The sequence below is a fragment of the Xiphophorus couchianus genome, chromosome 10 (assembly GCF_001444195.1).
Source record: "Xiphophorus couchianus chromosome 10, X_couchianus-1.0, whole genome shotgun sequence".
Taxonomy (NCBI): domain Eukaryota; kingdom Metazoa; phylum Chordata; class Actinopteri; order Cyprinodontiformes; family Poeciliidae; genus Xiphophorus; species Xiphophorus couchianus.
Window position 1 is genome coordinate 8,245,617 of NC_040237.1, and position 20,531 is coordinate 8,266,147.

General features: G+C 37.2%; 2 protein-coding genes across 3 annotated transcripts in view; both read right to left on the minus strand.

The window, feature by feature from the left end:
* kif19 (kinesin family member 19) overlaps positions 1-1,732 on the minus strand; it is a 44,498-nt gene extending 42,766 nt beyond the window's left edge. Inside the window, exon 1 of the mRNA XM_028030121.1 lies at positions 1,181-1,732. Coding sequence (XP_027885922.1) covers positions 1,181-1,219 — 39 coding nt within the window. The 5' untranslated portion in view covers positions 1,220-1,732. The remainder of the gene's footprint in view (positions 1-1,180) is intronic.
* A 1,631-nt stretch (positions 1,733-3,363) lies between these two features.
* The window catches only part of ttyh2 (tweety family member 2), a 61,879-nt gene continuing 44,711 nt past the window's right edge, over positions 3,364-20,531 (minus strand). The window contains exons 6-15 of one of the 2 annotated variants that reach the window (XM_028030122.1): positions 14,413-14,485; positions 12,584-12,653; positions 12,429-12,484; positions 9,003-9,095; positions 8,814-8,906; positions 8,270-8,412; positions 7,894-8,079; positions 7,720-7,798; positions 6,659-6,685; positions 3,364-5,182 (exon numbers count right to left, since the gene is read on the minus strand). In XM_028030122.1, coding sequence (XP_027885923.1) covers positions 5,102-5,182; positions 6,659-6,685; positions 7,720-7,798; positions 7,894-8,079; positions 8,270-8,412; positions 8,814-8,906; positions 9,003-9,095; positions 12,429-12,484; positions 12,584-12,653; positions 14,413-14,485 — 901 coding nt within the window. In that variant the 3' untranslated portion in view covers positions 3,364-5,101. The remainder of the gene's footprint in view (positions 5,183-6,658; positions 6,686-7,719; positions 7,799-7,893; positions 8,080-8,269; positions 8,413-8,813; positions 8,907-9,002; positions 9,096-12,428; positions 12,485-12,583; positions 12,654-14,412; positions 14,486-20,531) is intronic. The other variant, XM_028030123.1, reaches the window with a different exon arrangement.

Genomic DNA, 20,531 nt, shown 5'->3' on the forward strand with positions numbered 1-20,531 from the left:
CCGCATGTACCTTACTTTCATCATGTCTGTAATGTAAATTGTTAGTTTGTTTTCATAGGTGGTGTTTATTATGTTACAGACACCACCTCAATGTCAGTTATTGGGATTTTATGTGAGTGGCCGACTCAAAAAGGAAGAAAAAATAAATAGTTTTCAAAGATTCTTGCCAATAAAAATCTGAAATTGGGAAGTCCATATAACCTTCTTGACACTCATATTAAAAACAATATTTAAAAAATTGCAACAAATTGCCTTTACAGGTTACTTGATTAGTAAATAGAGTCCAGATTAGCGAGAAGACCAAGGAACACATCAAATAAGTCAGGGATAATGCTATGGAGAAGCTTAATGCAGGGTTATTTTTTCACTTCATCAATGAGTGGCAAGTAAAATATATATTTTGTAATAGAAAACCATAACCAGCCCCATTTGATATCATCCACAACTTTGCAGGGTACACAGTAAACATGTCTGAAGGTAGAAAAGACATGTGAAGCACTGCATGTGGATCACAACTAACAATGTTCATAACCTTGAATAAACGATGCCAACAGAAAAACATGTGGTGACAGCCCATGGTGTGTTGCTTCATTTCTTTAGCAGAGTTGATTGGTAGATATATGGAGCTAAATATAAGACAATCTGGGGAGAAAACCCACAAGAGGCTGCAACACATTTGCAACTGGGGCAGAAGTGTAAGCAGAACAACAAATCTAAACATACAGCCAGAGCAACAATGGAATAGTTTAGTTTAGTTTAAACTATATTCATGTGTTAATATAGTCTAGTCAAAGAAAAATCAAAATATTATTCTATGACAAGACTTGAACATCTTGCAATGGTATTTACACACCATTTTACCTCAATAAAGTGGAATAGAACTGAACGCCATACTTTTCAGAATTCATAATATAATACATTTTGTTTATGGTTTTATATATATATTCAAAAGGTATGCCTACCTGTGCAATTCACCGTTTAATATAGTCAAACAAATGTCTAATAAGATGACAATTACATATGCATCACTCAATTCAAGTATTCGTACAACAAAAGCTACACTAGAATTATTAAAGATGTCAATGAAACAGGAAATATTTAGGCCTAATTCGTAATTGTTATGAACATATAGTAACTTGTAAAAAAAAAAAACTAAGTTTAAAGAGATTTTTAAACTTACAGTTAGTTGTTGGTCCTTTGATTCCCCCGTGTCCTTCATGTTCGCTTCGGTTCCAGGTGAGGGGAACAGCTTTAACACCGGACGCAGCACTGGGCCATCTCGTTCTGCGGTGCGGGCACCTGCATGCCACCTTCCCCTAACACACTCAAGCACCACACTCTTAGAGACTCTCTGACTAATGGCTTCTGCTTTCTAATTACCCCTAACAGTCTCCATACACTTTTTACACGCGTAGCCACCAACCTAACAATGCTTGGTCGTTACTTTTTTCCCCAAACAAGCGCTCTATCCTCCTCTGTGTTTGTTAAAGTAAGTCGACGCTCCCACTTCTTCTCGTGAATGTTGGATTTCTGCGCAGCAGCTTGGAAACGCAGGAGAGGGGGGAAAAAAATCATCTCCCTCCTGTCGAAAAGAAGAATGAGTCAGGTAACCATAGCAGCACTTCCACCGGCTTCACTCCCCTCCTCTCCGCTGCCTGCCTTCTGCTGCTGGGTTTCTGTATGTGCGCGTTTGTTTCTTTTGCGTACGTGCGTGTCGTCCCTGGAGACCTGCGGCGCAGGCGTTATCAAGGCAGCTACGGCTACTGTAAACAATAGTAACACACTTCCGATTGTAAAATAAAACAGTCCGATATTTTGTCAGATCAAAGTAAAAACAAAATTACTTGTTCATTATATAAGCTCATATATCTCATAATTATTACACCCCAGGTCATAATTATAAGATACTGAATCATAATTATAAGAGAGAATGTGAAGAGAAAACTACTCTTTTTTTTTTTTTGATTAAAATGGTTGCAAACTCCTGCAATAGCCACAAGTAGACCTGAATCAAAAAAAAAACATCTACAGTAAATGGAGCATTCCTGACAAATGGAAGTAGACTCATTGAAGAAAAAAATAAATAATATTCTAATCTCAAGATGGACAAAAATAAATGAATTCTGGAGAGGATTACAAAGCAATTTCTTAGCCTATGGGACTCCAGTGAATCACAGTAAGTGCCATTTTCCACAAATGGAGAAAACATGAGAATGTTGTTGAACTTTGTGCCTACTAAAATGACTGTAAGTGTGCATCAACAACAACTTATCCAGGAGGTGACACAACATCTACAGCACTGCCGGCCACATGGTGTTCATGATTCAATTATAACTGTTACTGTTCCTGCCGGAATAGTGTTTAAATGGGCTGAACTTATGCAACAATTTCTTAGTTTACTGACCACTCAAAGAGCTTTCACTCTTGACTCTCATTCACATACACACACAGGGTCACATCATTTCCCCAGGGTCACATCAGTGCATGGTGAAAGATGGAATCAACCCACAATTTGCCGATTATGCAACTCTTCACCCAAAAGCTTTGCCATAAATGTCTGAAGAATGCGCAGAATAACATTACATTATAATATCATAATATAACTTGTTGAATTAATTAATTCAGAATTTAGTGTTTAACCAACAAAGCGAAACAAAAATAGAGCCCCACCTGATGAAGAAGTGTTTTGTTTTTTTCCCCAACATCCGACTATTTCAGGGTTTTATTGTGCTATGTTAAAAGGAGGGTTCCACACCTGGTAAGATTAATAGTAATACTTTAGCAACACTACACTGACATCTGCTGGATGGAAGAAAATGCACAGTGCAGATTAGTTTCAACCTAACAGACGGCCAGTCCAAGTGAAAAATATATGACCCATGAAAAAAACATTTACTCAAATTATTTTGGACTCCTTTTAAATTAACTTCATAAAACATAAGCAACTAGTTGTTAGTCTATGTTAAATACTGAATATTCACCAGGAAAAAGCTGAAGAGCAAACTCAGTCAGATGCAGAGACTGAATCACAGCAAGGCTGCAGGACCTCAGAGCCCTACATAACTGTGTGAATCATCTGCCTGGGTCCCTACCATACATATGCAATGTCAGTCTGACCTAGGCGACATTTCCAGTACAATGAGAGACATATTGTTTCGCTCTAGTATCTAATAAATCTCATTCATCAGTCCTCGATGTTCTGACATCCTAGACCATGAAAGTCCAGGAGAGATTTCTGTTGGTTAACCTATTCTCCTTAATTCTTAGATATTTTGTTTACATTGCAATATATTTTTGTTTCTACTTGTGTTTTATTTTTGTTGTTGTTTTTATTCATCCAACAGCAAAACAAAGACTCATCACTCATTGTACTCAAACTGGTTTATTCAACTCACAATTAGACTTCATGTTTTGGGACACAAAATTAAGCACCGCATTCAGTGCCTTTACAGTGTAACATGCTACAAAAAATACTATTAATCAACACTGCCTGTATTAAATTCTTACAAAAAATTAGTCAATAAAATTGTGCTGTTTGAATGACTGGATTTAAAGGGGGGGAAAAAACAGTTTTTTTAATAACCATAGTCAGAACAGCACTGCTTACCTGACTATGATCTGCATTGGTTGGATTAGATATGCACAATAAAAATTAATGACGTTTTAGACCACAGAAAAAAGGGTGATCTTGTGTGATATTGCCACAAAAATTAGAAAAAATATATAAAAATGGCACACAATTTAAAGAACTCTAAATAAAAAAAGAATAGCATGTTATTTTACACATTATATACAAAAGCGAAGGTCTAAAGGTAGTTTTTCGGTTTCTGGAACGTAAAGCTTGTTTGTGTAAGAATGTAAAAAAAAAAAAAAATGCTCTTCACCATTACCTCCTGCAGTGTGCCTTCAGTGCTGGGTTTGTGCTTAACAACTTTCAACTCTGTGGCATATCAGGAGATAAAATCTTTCGTTTTTTCAGATTTTACTTTTATGAGTTAATCTTTAAATATCCAGATGTTAGCTGTGAGAAGTCAGAAAAAAAGCTTCGCAGAGCGACGAGAAGAATCTTCATTTGAAAAGTATCTAATCTGGTCTTTCAAGATGTTTCTGAACTTCTCGTTAGATATCAAGTGAACCAAAGAACAATTACAGAACAGCTAATGCAATGTTAAGAAAGATCTTCAAACATGTGAAAGGTTGGACCTTGAAATACAGTGCCTAGCAAATGTCCTCATACTGACTGAACTTCTGCAAATCTTGTTACAACCAAAAGCTTCAATGTAATGATTGTTTTTTTTTTAATGTCATAGACCAATACTGTGTTGTCAAGAAGTGGAGGCAAATTGATACACAATTTTAGAAGTTGAATAAAATAAAAATAAATGAATAAAGAAGAAAATATAAATAAGTTTGGTGTGCATCAGTTTTTAGCCTTGTTTGTTTTTGATACCCCTAAATAAAACCTAGGGCAATCAGTTGCTTTTAAAAGTCACCTGCAGCCGTGTGAAAAGGAAAGGAATATCACGCAACTACAAACCGATCTAGAAGAGCATCACTCTGAGTTGCAGACATCCACAGCTTGGGTTCAAGAAACTGTTAACATGTCACCTAAGATTTATGAACCTCATAAATGAGTCTTTATGGAAGAGTGGGGAGAGGAAGCCATTGTTGAAGAAATCTGTAAGAGTTGAATCTTCTTCACAAACCAAAAACTTGCAACTGTAATTGCAGGAAAAAGCTACCTTAGTGGGTTGAATGCAAGTGCAAGCCACACTTTGCACATTTTGTATTTTTACTCTACTTCCCAATGAGTCACAATTTGTGTTGGTCTATTACAAAAAAAATCCCAATGAGATATATTAAATCTTTTGTTTGTAGTGCAAAACGTACATGCAAAAGATCAAGTGGCATGACGACTTTTGAAAGGCACTGTAATGAAGAACAGCACTGGCTTTTATTATTTTTTTCTTTTGGCCTGAAACCTCACAGGTCGCCCGGAGTTCTGGACTGAAGAGACGTTGAAGTTTGTCCTCTGTGATGCATCCAACAGCTGCTTCCTGCTCTTTTGCGGGCTCCCTCCTTGCAGATGTCAGACAGAAGCCTAGGCTTGGAAGTCGCTTCCAAAGTGTCTGCTCTGCTCTTCAGTCATGGAGAGATAAGTGGCCCTCATCGTAGGTGAGTACTGTGGAGGAAAGACAAACACAGACATATACAGAAATATTTTACATGAACGCTTAGAGCAGGGCAAGTCATCAGAGAGGAACAAATAAAGAAGGAAAGAGACATGAAGAAGTGGTCCACTGAAAATCTATCTTTTGCAATGCTTAGTCCTTTGCAAATGTTTCCTAGCAATTGTATATTTGTCTCTGCTAGAACATAACCTTTAATTCTTCTAGGCAGAAAATAGCAACAGTTATTTGCTATCCTCAACAAAAGAAACTTTATATCCACAAAGTCAGCAATAGATAGCATTTTCAGTGGAATATGCCTTTGACTCATTCCTAATAGTTACTCCAACAAACCTAATTTCTGCTCAATGAAAATACTCATTAAAATAACTAAATTATGTTTGTCCAGGTGCTTCTCAATAAATTTGATTAGCTTCAAAAGGTTACTAAATTTCAGTTTTTAATTTAAAAAAGTAAAACTCATAAAGATTTATGTTATGCCTGACACAATCATGGTGATGACTGATGACTTTACAGTTGTTCAATAGTAGTTTGGTTCCCCGAACAATAAGGGGAAGCCACAAACTTTAATTGATGATGAAGTTGGCAGTTGTCAAAGTAGTGGAACTAAAAATATTAATGAAAAGTTGAGTGGGAGGAAAAATGTCTTTTCCGATTAAAGTAGATTTTTCACTTCACTTGGAATACAATGCAGCAGAATTGGGAGGAAAAGCAAAGATCCACAGAATCCAAGTTAGTTGAGATACAGATTAATGCTGGTGATGATTTGTGTTGCCATCTGCTGCTTTTGGTTCATTGTATTTTATCTACCCCAACATCAGTGCCATCATCTACCAGGAAATATTACAACACTTCATGCTGGGCTCTGCTGGCAAGCTTTATGAGGATGCTGGTTTCCACCTTTCCAGTAGTATTTCACTCTAAAAGTGCCAATATCTGGTTTATTAACAACAGTATCACTGTGAGAAACAAGAACAAAACAGACTTTGCATTTAGTACATTTCTTGTACAATGCAGAATCAGTTTATAGTATGCTCATTTTTATATTTTACGAAAACATTTTTTAGTGTATATATTTTATTTTTCACCTCTCTATGTAATAAATCTAAATGAGTTCAAGATTTTTAATTATATTATTAAAATAAATAACCTTTTTGCCGATATACTAATTTATTGAGATGCATCTGCCTGCTTGCTCATCTCAAGTTGCAGAGTACAGTGACTGAATCAAGACTTCATGCAGTGTTGAAGCTACCACCCTGAGAACACCAGGGGGAGACATAACGCTGCTCTAGGTGAAAGGAGAAGTCATCTGGAATGAGGACAAGTAGTGAGGTTTGAAAGCCATGCCAAACAGGAAAAACTGCACAGGGAACCAAAGTGGTATGAAGTGATACAGAAGTGAAGACACTGTACAACAAAGGAAGTGGGAAGGAGGTAATCCTGAGGAGAAGAAGAAAAAGACTTACTGGATTTCTATACGGCTGAGAGTAAATCTCCAAAAGTTGATAAAAGAAAGAGGGGATATAGAAATGAAAAATACAAACACACACATATGACAAACAAACGCAGAAAAAAAGTATATAAAAGAAGCAGTTAGCTGAAGACGACTGCATGGTTCTGCACAGTTATAGTCATGGGGGAAAATCTAAAAGTGTATTATTTACTGGTGTTAATTAGGAAACAAATAATTAGGCAGAGAACATTGCATATTCCGTTTGATGTCTTGCTGAAAATATAATGTAAAAAAGCATATAAATAGTATGATTGTTGTGTGAAAATGTATTTGTTTTTAATGGAAGTTGATCTAAAATGCACTTATGATTGTAGCCAAGTATACCTGGCTTCAGGATGTTTTTAAGGAGGCAGCGCCTAATGAAACTTTAATTCAAAACGTTCCTATTTTTATCCCTTTGATGTAACAGGGGAAAACTAGCCCAGCAGTGTGTGAAATAAATCGGTGAGGAGGAAAATGTTCAGAGACAACTAAAGAATTAAAGTCCTGCATCACTTTCTCTTGAAAAAAGGTCCTGAGAGAGGTTAAATGATGGTATGTTCACATTAAATATTAACTATATTCATTCTCCTCCCTGTAAGTCAGCAAAACTGTAAGTTGTTGACAACATGGAAAGGTTCGGTATCTCACCACATACAATTACGCTGGATGTAAAAGGTCTACACACTGCTGTTAAACTACCAGGTTGTTGAAACTAAGATAAATAATAAATCACAGAATTTCTTTACACCTTTAATTATCTAGTACAACTTAATTAAAAAGTAAACTAGCTAAAATAATAGCTTCTATTGCTGCAAAATGAAATTAATTTAAATAAAGATTTTTTCCATTTTTTAACCAGGGATAAAATAAATGCAGAGGCCTTAAATATTACGTGAAAAAATTAAATTATATGTTCTTTGTTATTTTAATGTTGTGAAAGACAATTTTACAAATAAAGTCTGAGTCAGTGAGTGATGTGCTTCTAGGGATATAACATTATATAAAAGACTTGGTCTCTGGGACCCAACACACCGAGGGAGGTGGGGAGCCTCGTCCAATCAGAGGCACATTCTCATACCGCGGATTTCCACCAAAGAGAGCTGCCTGGTTCCTGCAAAAACAACAAAGAAAGATTGCATAAAACAACTAAGATGATTAAAGAAGTGAACTCCTACAACGAACAAAGCTACATTTTCTCCCACTCACATGTATTCAGACATGGGGGGGTTGGAGACGGTCGGTGCGGGCGGGTGCAGGCTGTTTTGGCTGCCCATGCTGCTGCTAAAGCTGCAGAAGCTGTGCATGTTAGTGTGGTTGGGGTTCTGAGAGCCTATCCTCCTGGCCCGTGGATTGAAAGGGTCCTCCTCGTCTATGTCATCATAATCTCGTTCTCTACACATCAAAACAAACAAAAAAGGAAAACAGAGAAACAAACCTTCCGGCTTAATAGCAGAATTTGCAACTGCTGTAAAATATCTCCTTATCTGAGCAAAAAATAAATGTTCAATGCCACAGAAATATGTGCTGAATGTTCAGACAAGGGGCATTCATGGCAGTGAGGTGAGCCTGAGAACAAACTGACCTGCTGGCGATTTGTCTCAGTGCCCTGGGAATGGCGCAAAGCATGACAGTAAAGGCACAGGCAGCAAGGATAGAGAAGAGGCAGAGGTATAGCACACCCTCCACACCATCATAGCACACCCCCACTATTGCATCCAGGTAGTCCTAAAGAGGTCAAATAGAGAGCAGGAAGATCAGCCAATGACGAGCAGTTTCCCATGACCATGTTTGAATTCCCAGCAGAAAAGCAATCACAGTCAATGTGCTCGCTTGTCTCAGGGAAAACATATCACTGCATAACATAGTAATGATAAAGCTGATGTTTATGGCTGTAAATCACAGTCCTAAACCATAGGTTTAAATAAAACACAAAAGGAAATAAAAAGAACTTTAAAAAGTTTCAAGAACATTATCTGAAAAGAAAAAATAAAGAGATTTTTCTTTTGTTGTTCTCTGTGCTATTCAGGGTCCACATTCATTCTATGCTCAAATCCTGTTTTGCCACTTATTTCTAAGCTGGCCTACTTTGTAATACTGTGTTGCCAATTAGACTGTGGTGAACAAACCTTGTTGAGCCCCCTGCAGTCCAGCAGAGCCGTTAGCTGGTGCAGGCTTGCCTCAGAGGAGTTGAGCAAATGCTGGATACCTAGTAAATCCCTCTGTGTGGAGAGACAATGTTGTTGAAAATGTCAACACAGTCATTTAAATAGGAACAAGTCTCTGATAAAACAGATCAAGCAATTTAACAGCAGTACCTCAGCGGTGGGAAACAGGGGCACCGCAAACTGTAGAAGACCGTGGATCTGGATCTGCATAGTGGTGAGGGATCGCTGGAAGATGGTCAGAGGCTGAAAAGGATAAAAGACATTTAACTGCAAGTCAGAGAGGCAGCCTGATTACCACAGCATAAAGGAAAAAAGATAAGCTGCATGATGCTGTCACTATGTTAGAACTGCAACATGTTAGAATTGATAACATGTTGCACAAAGTCAAATATGTTTACACTTCAGTAATTGCAGACACTAGCAATTTATGAGCTCATTATTTCATGACCTCATGTGTGCTAATGTGTTAAAAATGAATCATCCAAACAGGTTAACAGCATTAACACAAACTCCAGCAGTCAAATCGAAATTAAGCTAGGACCATAACATAGACAATTTAGCTTTCAGCTGCTGGTTTGGAATAATATACCATTCATGCTAAGCTAAGTATCAACTGTCTTTTTAAGTGGGGAAACCAAAACAATGTAAATAAATTTTAACTTAGCATTATTTTTTTTTAACAAAAAACAAAAAAAAAAAATGTTGTTGAAAATAAACTTTAAATTACACCAAGCAAAGCTAAGGTTAATTTTACCTTAGCCATTCTATTGGCCAGAGATGCAATGGAATGGCATTAGTCAAAGTATTTCCATTTGTTAGTATGGTCCAGTCAAAGTTCGGACTTATGTCTAACAACAAATTAGTGGGGCAAACTTAGAAACTGCTAATCACAGATGTTCCTCATCCAATTTGACTGAACCAGTTTTATTTTTCTTTCGTTGAAAACAAGAAACAAGGGAAAAAATTAAAGTTTTTCTTTATGTAGAAATATAACTGGAAACACCCGTTTCCAGATTATATTTGTAAGATATTTATAAAAAATCATTTAACATTTTCTCGACACTTCACCCCAATGTACTACTTTGTGTAGCCTATTACAAACAATTTTAATAAAATATGTATGAAAATATGGGTGTTGAGTGTAAAAATGTTTAAAACTTGGGCATATTTGGGTGTTCTTTATGTAATGGCAAATAAATAAAGTGTGGATGAGTTATGACCAATTTATGGAGCAGATTATATGGCATCAGTTTACTAAAGTAGATTGGTAAACCTTTGACTGTGAATGAATAATTTGCTCTCTGAGCTACTGTAAGATGCCTGTCAGAAAGGCAATATGACGACCTCCACAGCAGGAATGTGGGTTTATATTTTTACCAACAGAGGGCAGAACAAACCTCCACATTAAGCACAAAACCCTTCAGTTCTCATCTTTCTTCAAATACTGCACCCTTACTTCCTTTTTTTAAATTAATATCTAAGCATAACCATAAATTAGTGACATATTATCTTTCTTTAAAGTAAAACATTATCTCTACAATCAGTCAAACTACACAGGAAGTCTGGAAACCCCCAGGCAGGATGCACAATGTTAAATTGAAACAGGATGCGGTCAATTACCAAACGTATCCATAAATGTAATTGTTTTTGTCTGATTTTTTGTTGTTGTTGTGCCTTTAGTATACAGTACATCCATAAAACATGATGGTCTGTGGTTCAACTTCCACCAGCTGAAAATTACATTTGGTGAAATGGATTTGTCTTTATTTTAGGTGATATGAAACTGATCTGAGGAAAAAAGAAAGAAAAAACTGGATGATGAAAGTTTAGAGACAGAGGGAGGAAACATAAAAAGAAGATATGAGCATAGGAGTGATGCCCAAAGCAAAGATGTATCAGGACGAATAGATTCACGGAGAGCTGATGTTGTAATTCTGACTGGGGTTACAAAAAAGGGGAATAAAAACTAAACAAATCAGGAAATGCTTGTGTTATGGCCATTCCGCTGCCGGGTTGCTTATGAGCTCTATGTGTGGTTGCAATCTGTGTGGCAGCGAAGAGAGCTTGTTTACCAGGTGTGCAACGCTTGTCTGCCCTGTACTGCTACTCTGAGGGGCACGTCAAGAGCCAGATAATAAGCTCTGAGCTATGTTGGGCCAGATTTTGCAGAAATAGGCTCAGGAAGTTAAGTGATATGCCCTGGAATCATGACTCTGCTCCATCAAATTGTTTCATCAAGTAAGCAATTTCATACTCATTTTCTTGGCTGCTTTGAGTCACTTAGGCATGCTTTGGCAAACAAGAAACAAAAGAAAGAGGGACAATCTAGGAGAAAGAGATGGATGTCTTGCGATTGTGAGCTGAGGTCAGGACGTGATTCAGGCAGACAGGACGGAACGGGAAAAAAAGAGGCTGACAAAGATGAGGCTTGAGGGGCAGAGAAATGAAGTCCGAAGAGAGCAGCAAACTAAAAGAACAGAACTGAATGAGTATGTACATTTTATTTTAATAGAACTGCAATTTTTGTTTGCGTATAGCAAGTGTTTGTGGTGTAATAAATTGTTTTTAATGTATATTTTTGTCTACTGCCATGAAAAAATGCCACATTTATATGTTCCAAAAAACCAATTAAACTCTAACGCCTGAGATAACTGTTTTTCTAATTACAGAAAACTGATTTTAAATCATGAATTAATTTATTTATCCTAACCAATCTGGTGTTGTGTGACAGAGGAACCGTCCCCTGAACCAAACAACAGCCTATGTCACCATAGCTTTAAACGTCTCTGAGTTCTTTTATGACCTCCGGGACAATTTCTTTCCATGCTGTTGGTGTACTTTTGTAGGTCAGCCTTCCGGAGTAAATCACTATTCGATATTTTCTGATTTATGGATAATGGTACTCAAAAGTCTTAGGGTTTGTAATTGTTTATAGATTGATAGTGACTTTGTTTCTCCTCTGCTTTTCAGTTTAGGATGTAATGTTTTATTGTTTGAGATCTTTTAGCCAAGTTTATTTTCTCTAACATGTTCTGTTTGATTTATTACTTAATTTATACAAGTCTGGGTGTAATCAGACTCAGGAAATTGGCCATAAAATTTCAACCAATTAATTTTCTCTAGTTCTCAGAAAAAAACACATCTTGTTTTTTACAAGACCTTTGACCTTCTTCTCTTCAAGAATATGGTAACACAACGCTGAGTTCCAAAATTGTATCTAAAAATACCAAATACTGCTCAACAAATGCCCTTTGGATAGTCGTGAACATTTTCTGAAGTGATATTGTACAGGGGACTGGGCAGGATTACTTCACTGGATGTACGAAACTGATAAAGTCTACTGAGAGGTACTGGTACTGGTTCTGAAAGCTATTAAATTATGGTGTCATTACTTTATTTTATGGTTGCATACATAAGATTTTATTATTCACTCTGTTTGGGTAAAGACAAACCTAAAAAAACCCCTCCCAAATCATTAGAGGGGGTGTACTCAAGGTGCTAAGTTGAAACTCATGTCTGCAACTCATGTACTCTAATAAAGTTGTATTTTGCCTCATATTGTAGCATATTTCCTACCTGCTGAAAAGGGTTGGAAAGAGTCTGGTTGCAGTAAATATAGTAATGGACGATATCTGTAGAAAACATTAACATTTGTTATCCTGGTAAACACAACTCGATTACAATTACATTTTTCACTATATTATCATTAATTTATTTATACACAGCCTGACCTGCAGTGATGATACCCTTTGTCTGACCCATGACGTACTTGTCGGGTGACACACAGAAATCACTCGTGCCCTAAAAAAAGGACAAAAACATGTTTGACAGATGTGAACAGCAAACAAAACCACAAATTTAAAGCAAGGAATTATTTTTGTGTTGATTTGCTAACACATAGTTTTCTGAAGAACCACCACAAGAATAAAGCAATGATGTTGAATACAAGGCAATCTACCTGACACCAACAAGAAAATAACCATGCTGCGGTTCAAACTGCCACATCTTGACAGCACCGCTTTTTAGTTCTGTCAGTCACAACAACTATTACTACACAGAGTGCGAAACAAGAAACCTGCACTGGCAAGAATAATAAAAGTGATGAGCGGCAGTCTCATCTCAACTCTGCTATCTGAATGCTAAATGTCCCAAGGGCTCAGGACAAACATGCTGCGAATAGCTTACCCTTCTCTGGGGGTTATACTAATGAGCCCCAAACACTCAGATGAGATAAAGCCAGCTGAATCTCTGAAAAAACAAAACAAAACAAACAAAAAAAACGCAGCCCATTTGCTGGAACCAAGGGATACCAAGGAGCTTTCCAACAGTGGGGCAAGAGTGTGAGAATTCCCAAGAAGACAGACGGGAAACTCAGAATGCAAAGTTCTGTCTACACACAGCCTATAATAAGACATTCTCTAAAGGGGTTTATTCCTTGTGCATATATTTTTAATCCGTTTAAGCAATAATCCAACTGTAGACTACACAAGGCCTACAATCTGAATATTCCCAACCAGATTTACATGGATCTCTCAGTAGGTGATACGAAAATGTGTGTCAAACAGCATTTACTTCTCCTCAGTGTAGATCAGGTGGTGTGGGATAATCAAAGTGATGCAACAAAAGTCAGTCTTATTTGAGTGACAGAAGACTCTGAGTGTAAAAGTTCAGCTTGCTTTTGGTTAGATGATTTAAAAGTGGTAAAGAAATATGTTTTCCTCAACAGAAGCAGATTTTTTAGTTCGTTGGATAAGTGTAAGACCATCTTAAATGCACAGTTTGAGGTATTTGAAGCATTATTTTTGCCTAAGATATGGTCAGTCAGGCTCTTACCAGCAGGAAATGGGCATATAAGAAATTTCACTTTGTATAAAACAGATGCAAAGACAGGTTGTCTGATGACCATAATTTTCAGATTTTTAGATTGATCAGTCCTGGCCAATAGCAGGTTGATCAGAAATGAAAAATCTGATCTTTCTACTATCAATACTAAGAGCCAACTCATTATACTGACTGCAACAATCCTATGCTTCTTATCGCTGAATACATCGATCAGTTTTAGTCATTATTTACCATGCTTATTCTTTAAAGCATCATTGTCAGGGTAGTACCTCTACTTTTTGCTCTGTATTTTTGTGCTGTTTCATTTGCTTTGCTGGGTTTTAATGTTACATTTGCAGTCTGGCCTTCTTTGTTGGTTGTTCTCTAGGTTTAATGAAACTAAAAAATTGGTCCTGTATTTGAATTCAATCCCCTGAGTCAATATACTGTAGCGCTAACTTTCACAGCAACTACAGCTGCAAGTTTTCCTAGGTATGTCTCTCCCAGCTTCGCACATGTAGAGAGTTAAACTACTATTCTTCTAAAATACCTCAAGCTCTGTGAGATTGGAAGGAGTGCACATGTGTTGTTAAATTTACACACTTAAACACTAAAGGGCAAATGCAAATGCAGAAATTCAGATAACACCATTCATTATACTTTGTCCTTGGTATTGGAAGTAATGACCAGTTCATTGTACGGCTTGTGAGTCAGATAGGAAGGAAGTGAATCATCTTACCACAGCAGCAGCAAGGTCAGCGCCCAGAGAAGTCCAGCTCAGGATCAGTGTCAGCACGCCAAACACCATCATCCTGCAGGGACACAAAGCAGCAGCATGACGTGGAGCAACGCCACAGATGAACTGATGTACCTGTATAAATCAAAGGCAGATAAGCCAACAACCTCAGTGAACAATGACCGAGTGGCTCTTTTAAAGTGCATTTCTATAAACAGTATGCTCAATCCTTAGTTTACACCACAAAGGAACACAAAGTGATGTAAACTAGCAGTGGCAATACCAGCATAACCTCTCCTCCCTGTCCCAGTGAAAAGGTGAGTAACACTGTGTTCAATCTGTGTGGATTTTTCCTGCCTCTCTGCTCTTTTTACAATTACAAAACAAAAGTATTTATTTATTACTCACAGAAATTCAAACAATCTTTATAAAATCGTCCATTAGCACACTTATCAGTGAGTGAATGATGTAGATGGACAATGCTAAAAGCATACTCCTGGATCTGATTGGTTGTTTTTGGTCAGAACGGTGCATTACTTTAGCCAGCAATAGCAGCTCAGGGAGGAGTTGGAGAAAATTGATCTTTTCACAGATTATCTGTTTCATAACAAACTGTCACTTTGTATTAGAGTTATATTCTGCCGTTTGAACAAAATACAACAACATAGCATTTTTTGAGAAGTCTGGATAGCTTCAGGTATATTTTGCACATTGCCTGTGACTGTTGCTGGTAGGGGGAGACATTTCAATAAGGTAAAACTAACAATAAAAAAATGTAAGCAACCTATTTGCATGCAGTATGTGGACTGTTGCATGTAAAATTCACTAGAAATGAATATTTTGCTAATCTCAGTATTGGACCAACGAAAGCAAGGCAGTTGCAAGCCTTTAAAATTATAATGCTTTTGATGCGTCAGATAGACTCAAAAAAGTGTAAAAGCAGCTGTGAAGGGGGGGCCCAATTTAATTTGTTGTCATGGGGCCCAAGATTGGCTCTTGTATACAGTATTCTGATTTATTATGTCAGAAGACATTTAACAGCTCATTTAACAGGTAGTAGTGACTAACTTTAAATTTATTATCGCCATTTTCCATTAGATAGTAATTGTTTGGGCCATGAAGAAAAGAAAAGAAGTGAGATAACTATCCTACACATTGGAAAACACATTGGCGTCCACATGAATGTCTCTGAAGTTGTAACTGCAGCATCACGACTAAGCTGTCAGTAGTCCTTCTCCGCTCCGTTGACCCGCATCTGATCATGGCCCTGTAAGTGGATGGGACTTTCATCACCCGTGCGGATGCTCAAATTTTGTTTCATTTCAGTGAACTAAAACCCTGATGATATTTCCAAACAACTGAATTTATTCTTTCTTGTAAGTGAGGAAAAGTCAGCTGACCGGCAGTGGGCAAAAATACACAACTACGTTCCACAGAGCTTGAGCTTAAAGTAATAAAAAAATTTAAAAAATCCCAGCACTTTATCTAGCATTTCACAAAAGAATATTTTAATTATTGATTTGTTTTAATGCTTTTTGCAAATTATTTCAAGGGGTGCCAATAAATCTGTGGGGTGACGCTTCTAAGACATCCTAAATTTACATAAAATGGTTATTTGTTGCATCAACTAAAAGATCAACAGTGGACAAAAATGACTGCAGCTTTGTTTTCAATAGTTCTATGAACAAATGGCCGGGATTTATCGATCTAACCATTAACATTTGACTTTACTCAAGTATGAGACCGGCTTTAAACAAGTGTTACACTGAATGGAAGAGAAAAAATGTCCTCAGATTGCCCTTCCAGTGCCAGCAGGTCGAGTTCTAGCCGAGCGAGGAAGCGATGCCATGTAACTGAATCCTGTGCTCTGGTAGTCAAACGGCTTCCCTGACTTCAACAGAAAAGCATTAAATGGGGTATAAACCTCAAGCAAAGCAAATTCAGTGAAATAGTCACAAAAGCCCATGGAGCAAGGCAAATGATGCAATGGTGGATGCACACCAGTCACTACGAATTAAATCACATTAGAAAATAGGTTTTCCTCTATCCTAAAAAGAAAAAGAAATACTTGACAACTGTTCATACCAGAATTGAATAAACCTTTATCATTAATGGATAAATAATTATTTTGGTGAGGTGAAAAAAGAACAAAGTAACCTTCAAAGCAGAAGCACAGGACTTGTCTGTATGGAAGGTCATTATCACATGTAATCAGACCACGCTCCGATCTCCAATTACATTTTTTCATTATTATTATTTACTACTCTAATAACAAGGAATTATTCTTGAAATTAAAATTAGAGCTCACTATAAACTTGTACTTGAGGGAGTTTCAAGGAACACAAGTTCAAATCTCCATTTCAAATTCTAGTAGGTAGACTTGATAAATATTTTTGATTTAATTCTCAGAATTCTCAATACATATCCAAAATGCACTTTCAGATATTTATAATCACAGTGTTGCTTGTAACACTCCACATACTAATGTCTGAAATTGCTTTTCAGTGAGACGTGCAATAAATAATTGATACCCCTAAATAAAATGTCTCATTGTATTTCTCCTTTGATCTTTTTCTACATAAGCATATATTTAAGAACTCTAGAGATGCTTTTAATTTTTGAAATAAAAAAATGAAACTGCTGGAAAGTATTAATTGGGTTGTAGAGGTCTGAAACGTCTGTTTATGCTGCTAGTAATTATGTTTTTACTGAGTTAATTCTGTTTGGTAAGAAAGTACTTTTAGACTCCTCAACTTCCCCAGTAAAGCTCACTCTAGACTCTAGATGCTATAAAGGTAAACCCAGACCAAATGTTGAGCCTCTGGTCAAGTATCTTCAGTGTCCACAATGACTCTGAAGATACTTGATCGATATGACAGCAACACTTAATTCCCCGTTGAAATAAAAAAAGTCATATTAAACTGAACTGAATTGAAATTTTGAAATGAGCTTCCACTGTTTGCGGCGGGACACAGCAATAGAAAAAGAAAGAGAAGCTCAGTCATCTGTAAGGGAACATGCACTAAAGCTCAAAATGAAATTTTGGTTCGGGCTTCTGAACAGGATGCCTTGAGGGGACTTCCCTATGGATGTTTTCCAGGCACATTCCACTGAGAGGAGACCCTGGGGCAGACCCAAAAGTTGCTGGAAGGACATATTTTCCTTCTGACCTGGGAATATCTTGGGATCTCCCTGAATGAAGCTGCAGTGTCGCTTGGGAGAGGAATGTCAGAGTTTCCCTTCTTAAGCTGCAATCCCTATGAAGATGGAATGGGATTGGCATCTTATGCTTTTAATGTTACATAAACCAATAGGTATTTTAAGCATCTAAAATCTGAATTTGGTGAGAAAAACTTAAAATCTGGAAATTTGCTTAAAGGTTAATGTTTTGGTGTTCTTTGATTAACCAATATTCCAAAGCTGCATGACATCTTTCTCGCTCTTTGTCCTTCTAAGCACCATCTCAAAACCTGTCACCGGTGACCTGATTTTTTTTGCTGTTGGAAAACAGCTAGATCTTTCGGTGACTCGTTGAATATTAAAGAACTGCCGTTCCTCCAGTCTGCACTTAGACACACGACTTAGAAAAGGTCATTATTATTGTATACAATAGGCCAAAATCACATCTCTGTGAAGCATCATGGACATGTACTGGTTGAAAAGACAACTGGAAAGGATGAAAAATGCAAACACATGCATGAGAGGCAAATATACATATTTATTTTATAATTTTTTTTTTGGAATGGCCTATGCATGTTGTCTCTAAAAGAAAAGTCCATTTATGTTTCGAAAGTTGCATTTTTTTAACGTCACCAATTCCAAATGTGTGAATATTTAAAGTTGTGGCAAAATGAAGAATATCGTAGCTTTCATGTAGCTAAAAGAACAGTTTTTTCTTAACAGTTGCGGTTTGAACCTGTTCTCCTTTCCAAAATTACAAACCCAGGATGGCAATCATAAAGACTACAAAGTACAGAGCATTTTCTTTTACCAATGCATATAAAACCCGATGTAGCCATACCAAAAAAAAAAAAAAAAAAGCAATTTACAACACAGTATTAAGGTTTGCTTACAAATGTTGGCTTAGTAGCATATGGAAGCTAAACCTTTCAACCAAAACTTCAGCTGGATGGCTAGAAACTTAATTAAAAAGTAACTCTGGACATTTTTCTCCATCAATTTAACCCTTTAAATCTGTGGAGTTCAAAGTAGGGCTAAATTAGAAAAACAAAAATCCTAAGCCCTGGATCTGCGCTTACAGTGCAATGAAAAATAAATGTTTTCAGCACATATTCAGCAGATACTCTCTTTAGAAGCATCTTGATATGTACAAGTTGTGTTTTGTTTTACAAGTACTAAAGTTTATACTAAGCAAAGAGGTTTTAATAAACATTCGTGACTAAAAGGGTGAGTCACAGGAGCAGAGAGACGTTCCTGAGAGATGAACAAAGATATGTTAAAATGGTCTGTCTGCCTTGCTTTAGTTCTGTTGCTTTTAATCAAACTTATAAAGTGCAAGATGGCTCACGGAATGGACACTCAAGGTTACTGATAGAGAGCTCGCTTCCCCTGTAAAGCTGCTTATTACTCTTCCCAAAGAGCCTTCCTGTATGTCGTTGATCATAACCGGTCTAACGATGCTCTTCTGTTCAGGGATGCACTTTCGATCCATAAAGTTCAGGTTATAAAATGGGTAAGATATAATTTTACCAACAGGTTTCTTATGTGCTCACATGCTGACATGTCAGTTTTATGTCAGTGTTTAATCATTACTACACCTCCAAGAACATGGCTCAACCTTAAAAAAAAAAAGATAAAGTTTACAGCAAAGTTTACGGTTGTCCCTCCCTGTTTCACATGTGAGTTGAAAATCTTGTCAAAGCTGTTATTCTCTATGTCTCAGCAACACCCAATCAGGCAGTTCAAAGCACCACAAGGAGCTAGTAGCCCTCTAGAGTGTAATTTGGCTCCAACCACTTCCACTCCACTGGAGGAGAGCCTCCACTGGGACGGCAGGCACTCTTGACACTAACTCGCCTTGTGTTTGTGTTGGGGTTAAAGGGTAAAGTGGGAGGAGGGATAGGGGTCTTTGTGGTTAGTAGGGCAAGTTTACTTCAGCCCACTTTGCCTAAAAAAGACAGAGGAGCATTCAGTCAAATCATTTTAGACCACAATGGATTTACTGTCTTCTTGAAAACGCCTTCTTGAGAACAGAATGAACAATAGACGCCAAGAATAAAAATCAAACTTGATATCTAGCACATAATTCCAGTGCAATAATAACCTATAGGGCCAGCCTTAACATGCACAGAGAAGCATGTTAAGGCTACTCTGTGCCTTAACACACAGAGAAGACATACATAGATTTATGTGTGTCAGAAATCTATTTGTTTTCCTGTCACTTCTACATGATCAAATCCATTAAATATTAATGTGAAAAACATTTTAAAAGACCAAGCTAAATAATTAATCGTCTACCATATGACACTGCAAACATCTGCCATGTTTGCTTCTGTCAGACATTTTCTAATTCATGTCTAAAGCAGGTCAAGTGTTTAAGTGGAATAACAATTCTCAGGAAGTTATATTGTAGATAACATCTAGTGGCCTAGCTCCCATCTCCTCACAGCTCTCCGGTTCAATTTGTAGAGCAAAGCCACTGAGACGGCAACACTCTGAGATAGTTCAGCCTCCTGCTGGCAGCACTGAAAGGCAAACGGTCAAATAAGACGGGGCAAGCTGAGCCGTGTTTGTACATGGATATGATCCAGGGCTTAGCTGCCTTGTACACAGAATATTTCCCATGGGAAGATATAGAAACCCCACACCCGCTCCTGTGATCTGCCCCAGTTTAAAATGAATCATTACAAACCTCTTTTTATCTCTTCTTCCTCTGCTGCATACTATATGTAATTAAGCAACTTTATCACGATAGTAGTGTGTTTAACTACTACAAGAGATAAGTTTCTTTCTTTCTTTCGCACTGCATGCTGGGGGTTGGTGGAGGAGCGTGTGGTGAGTGGGCTGAGAGATTGAGGATTTTCTAACTTTGTTTTCCCTATCTTTATTGGGGGTTTTTGGATATTGTTTTTTAAATATTGTGGTTGTGGAGTTATATTACG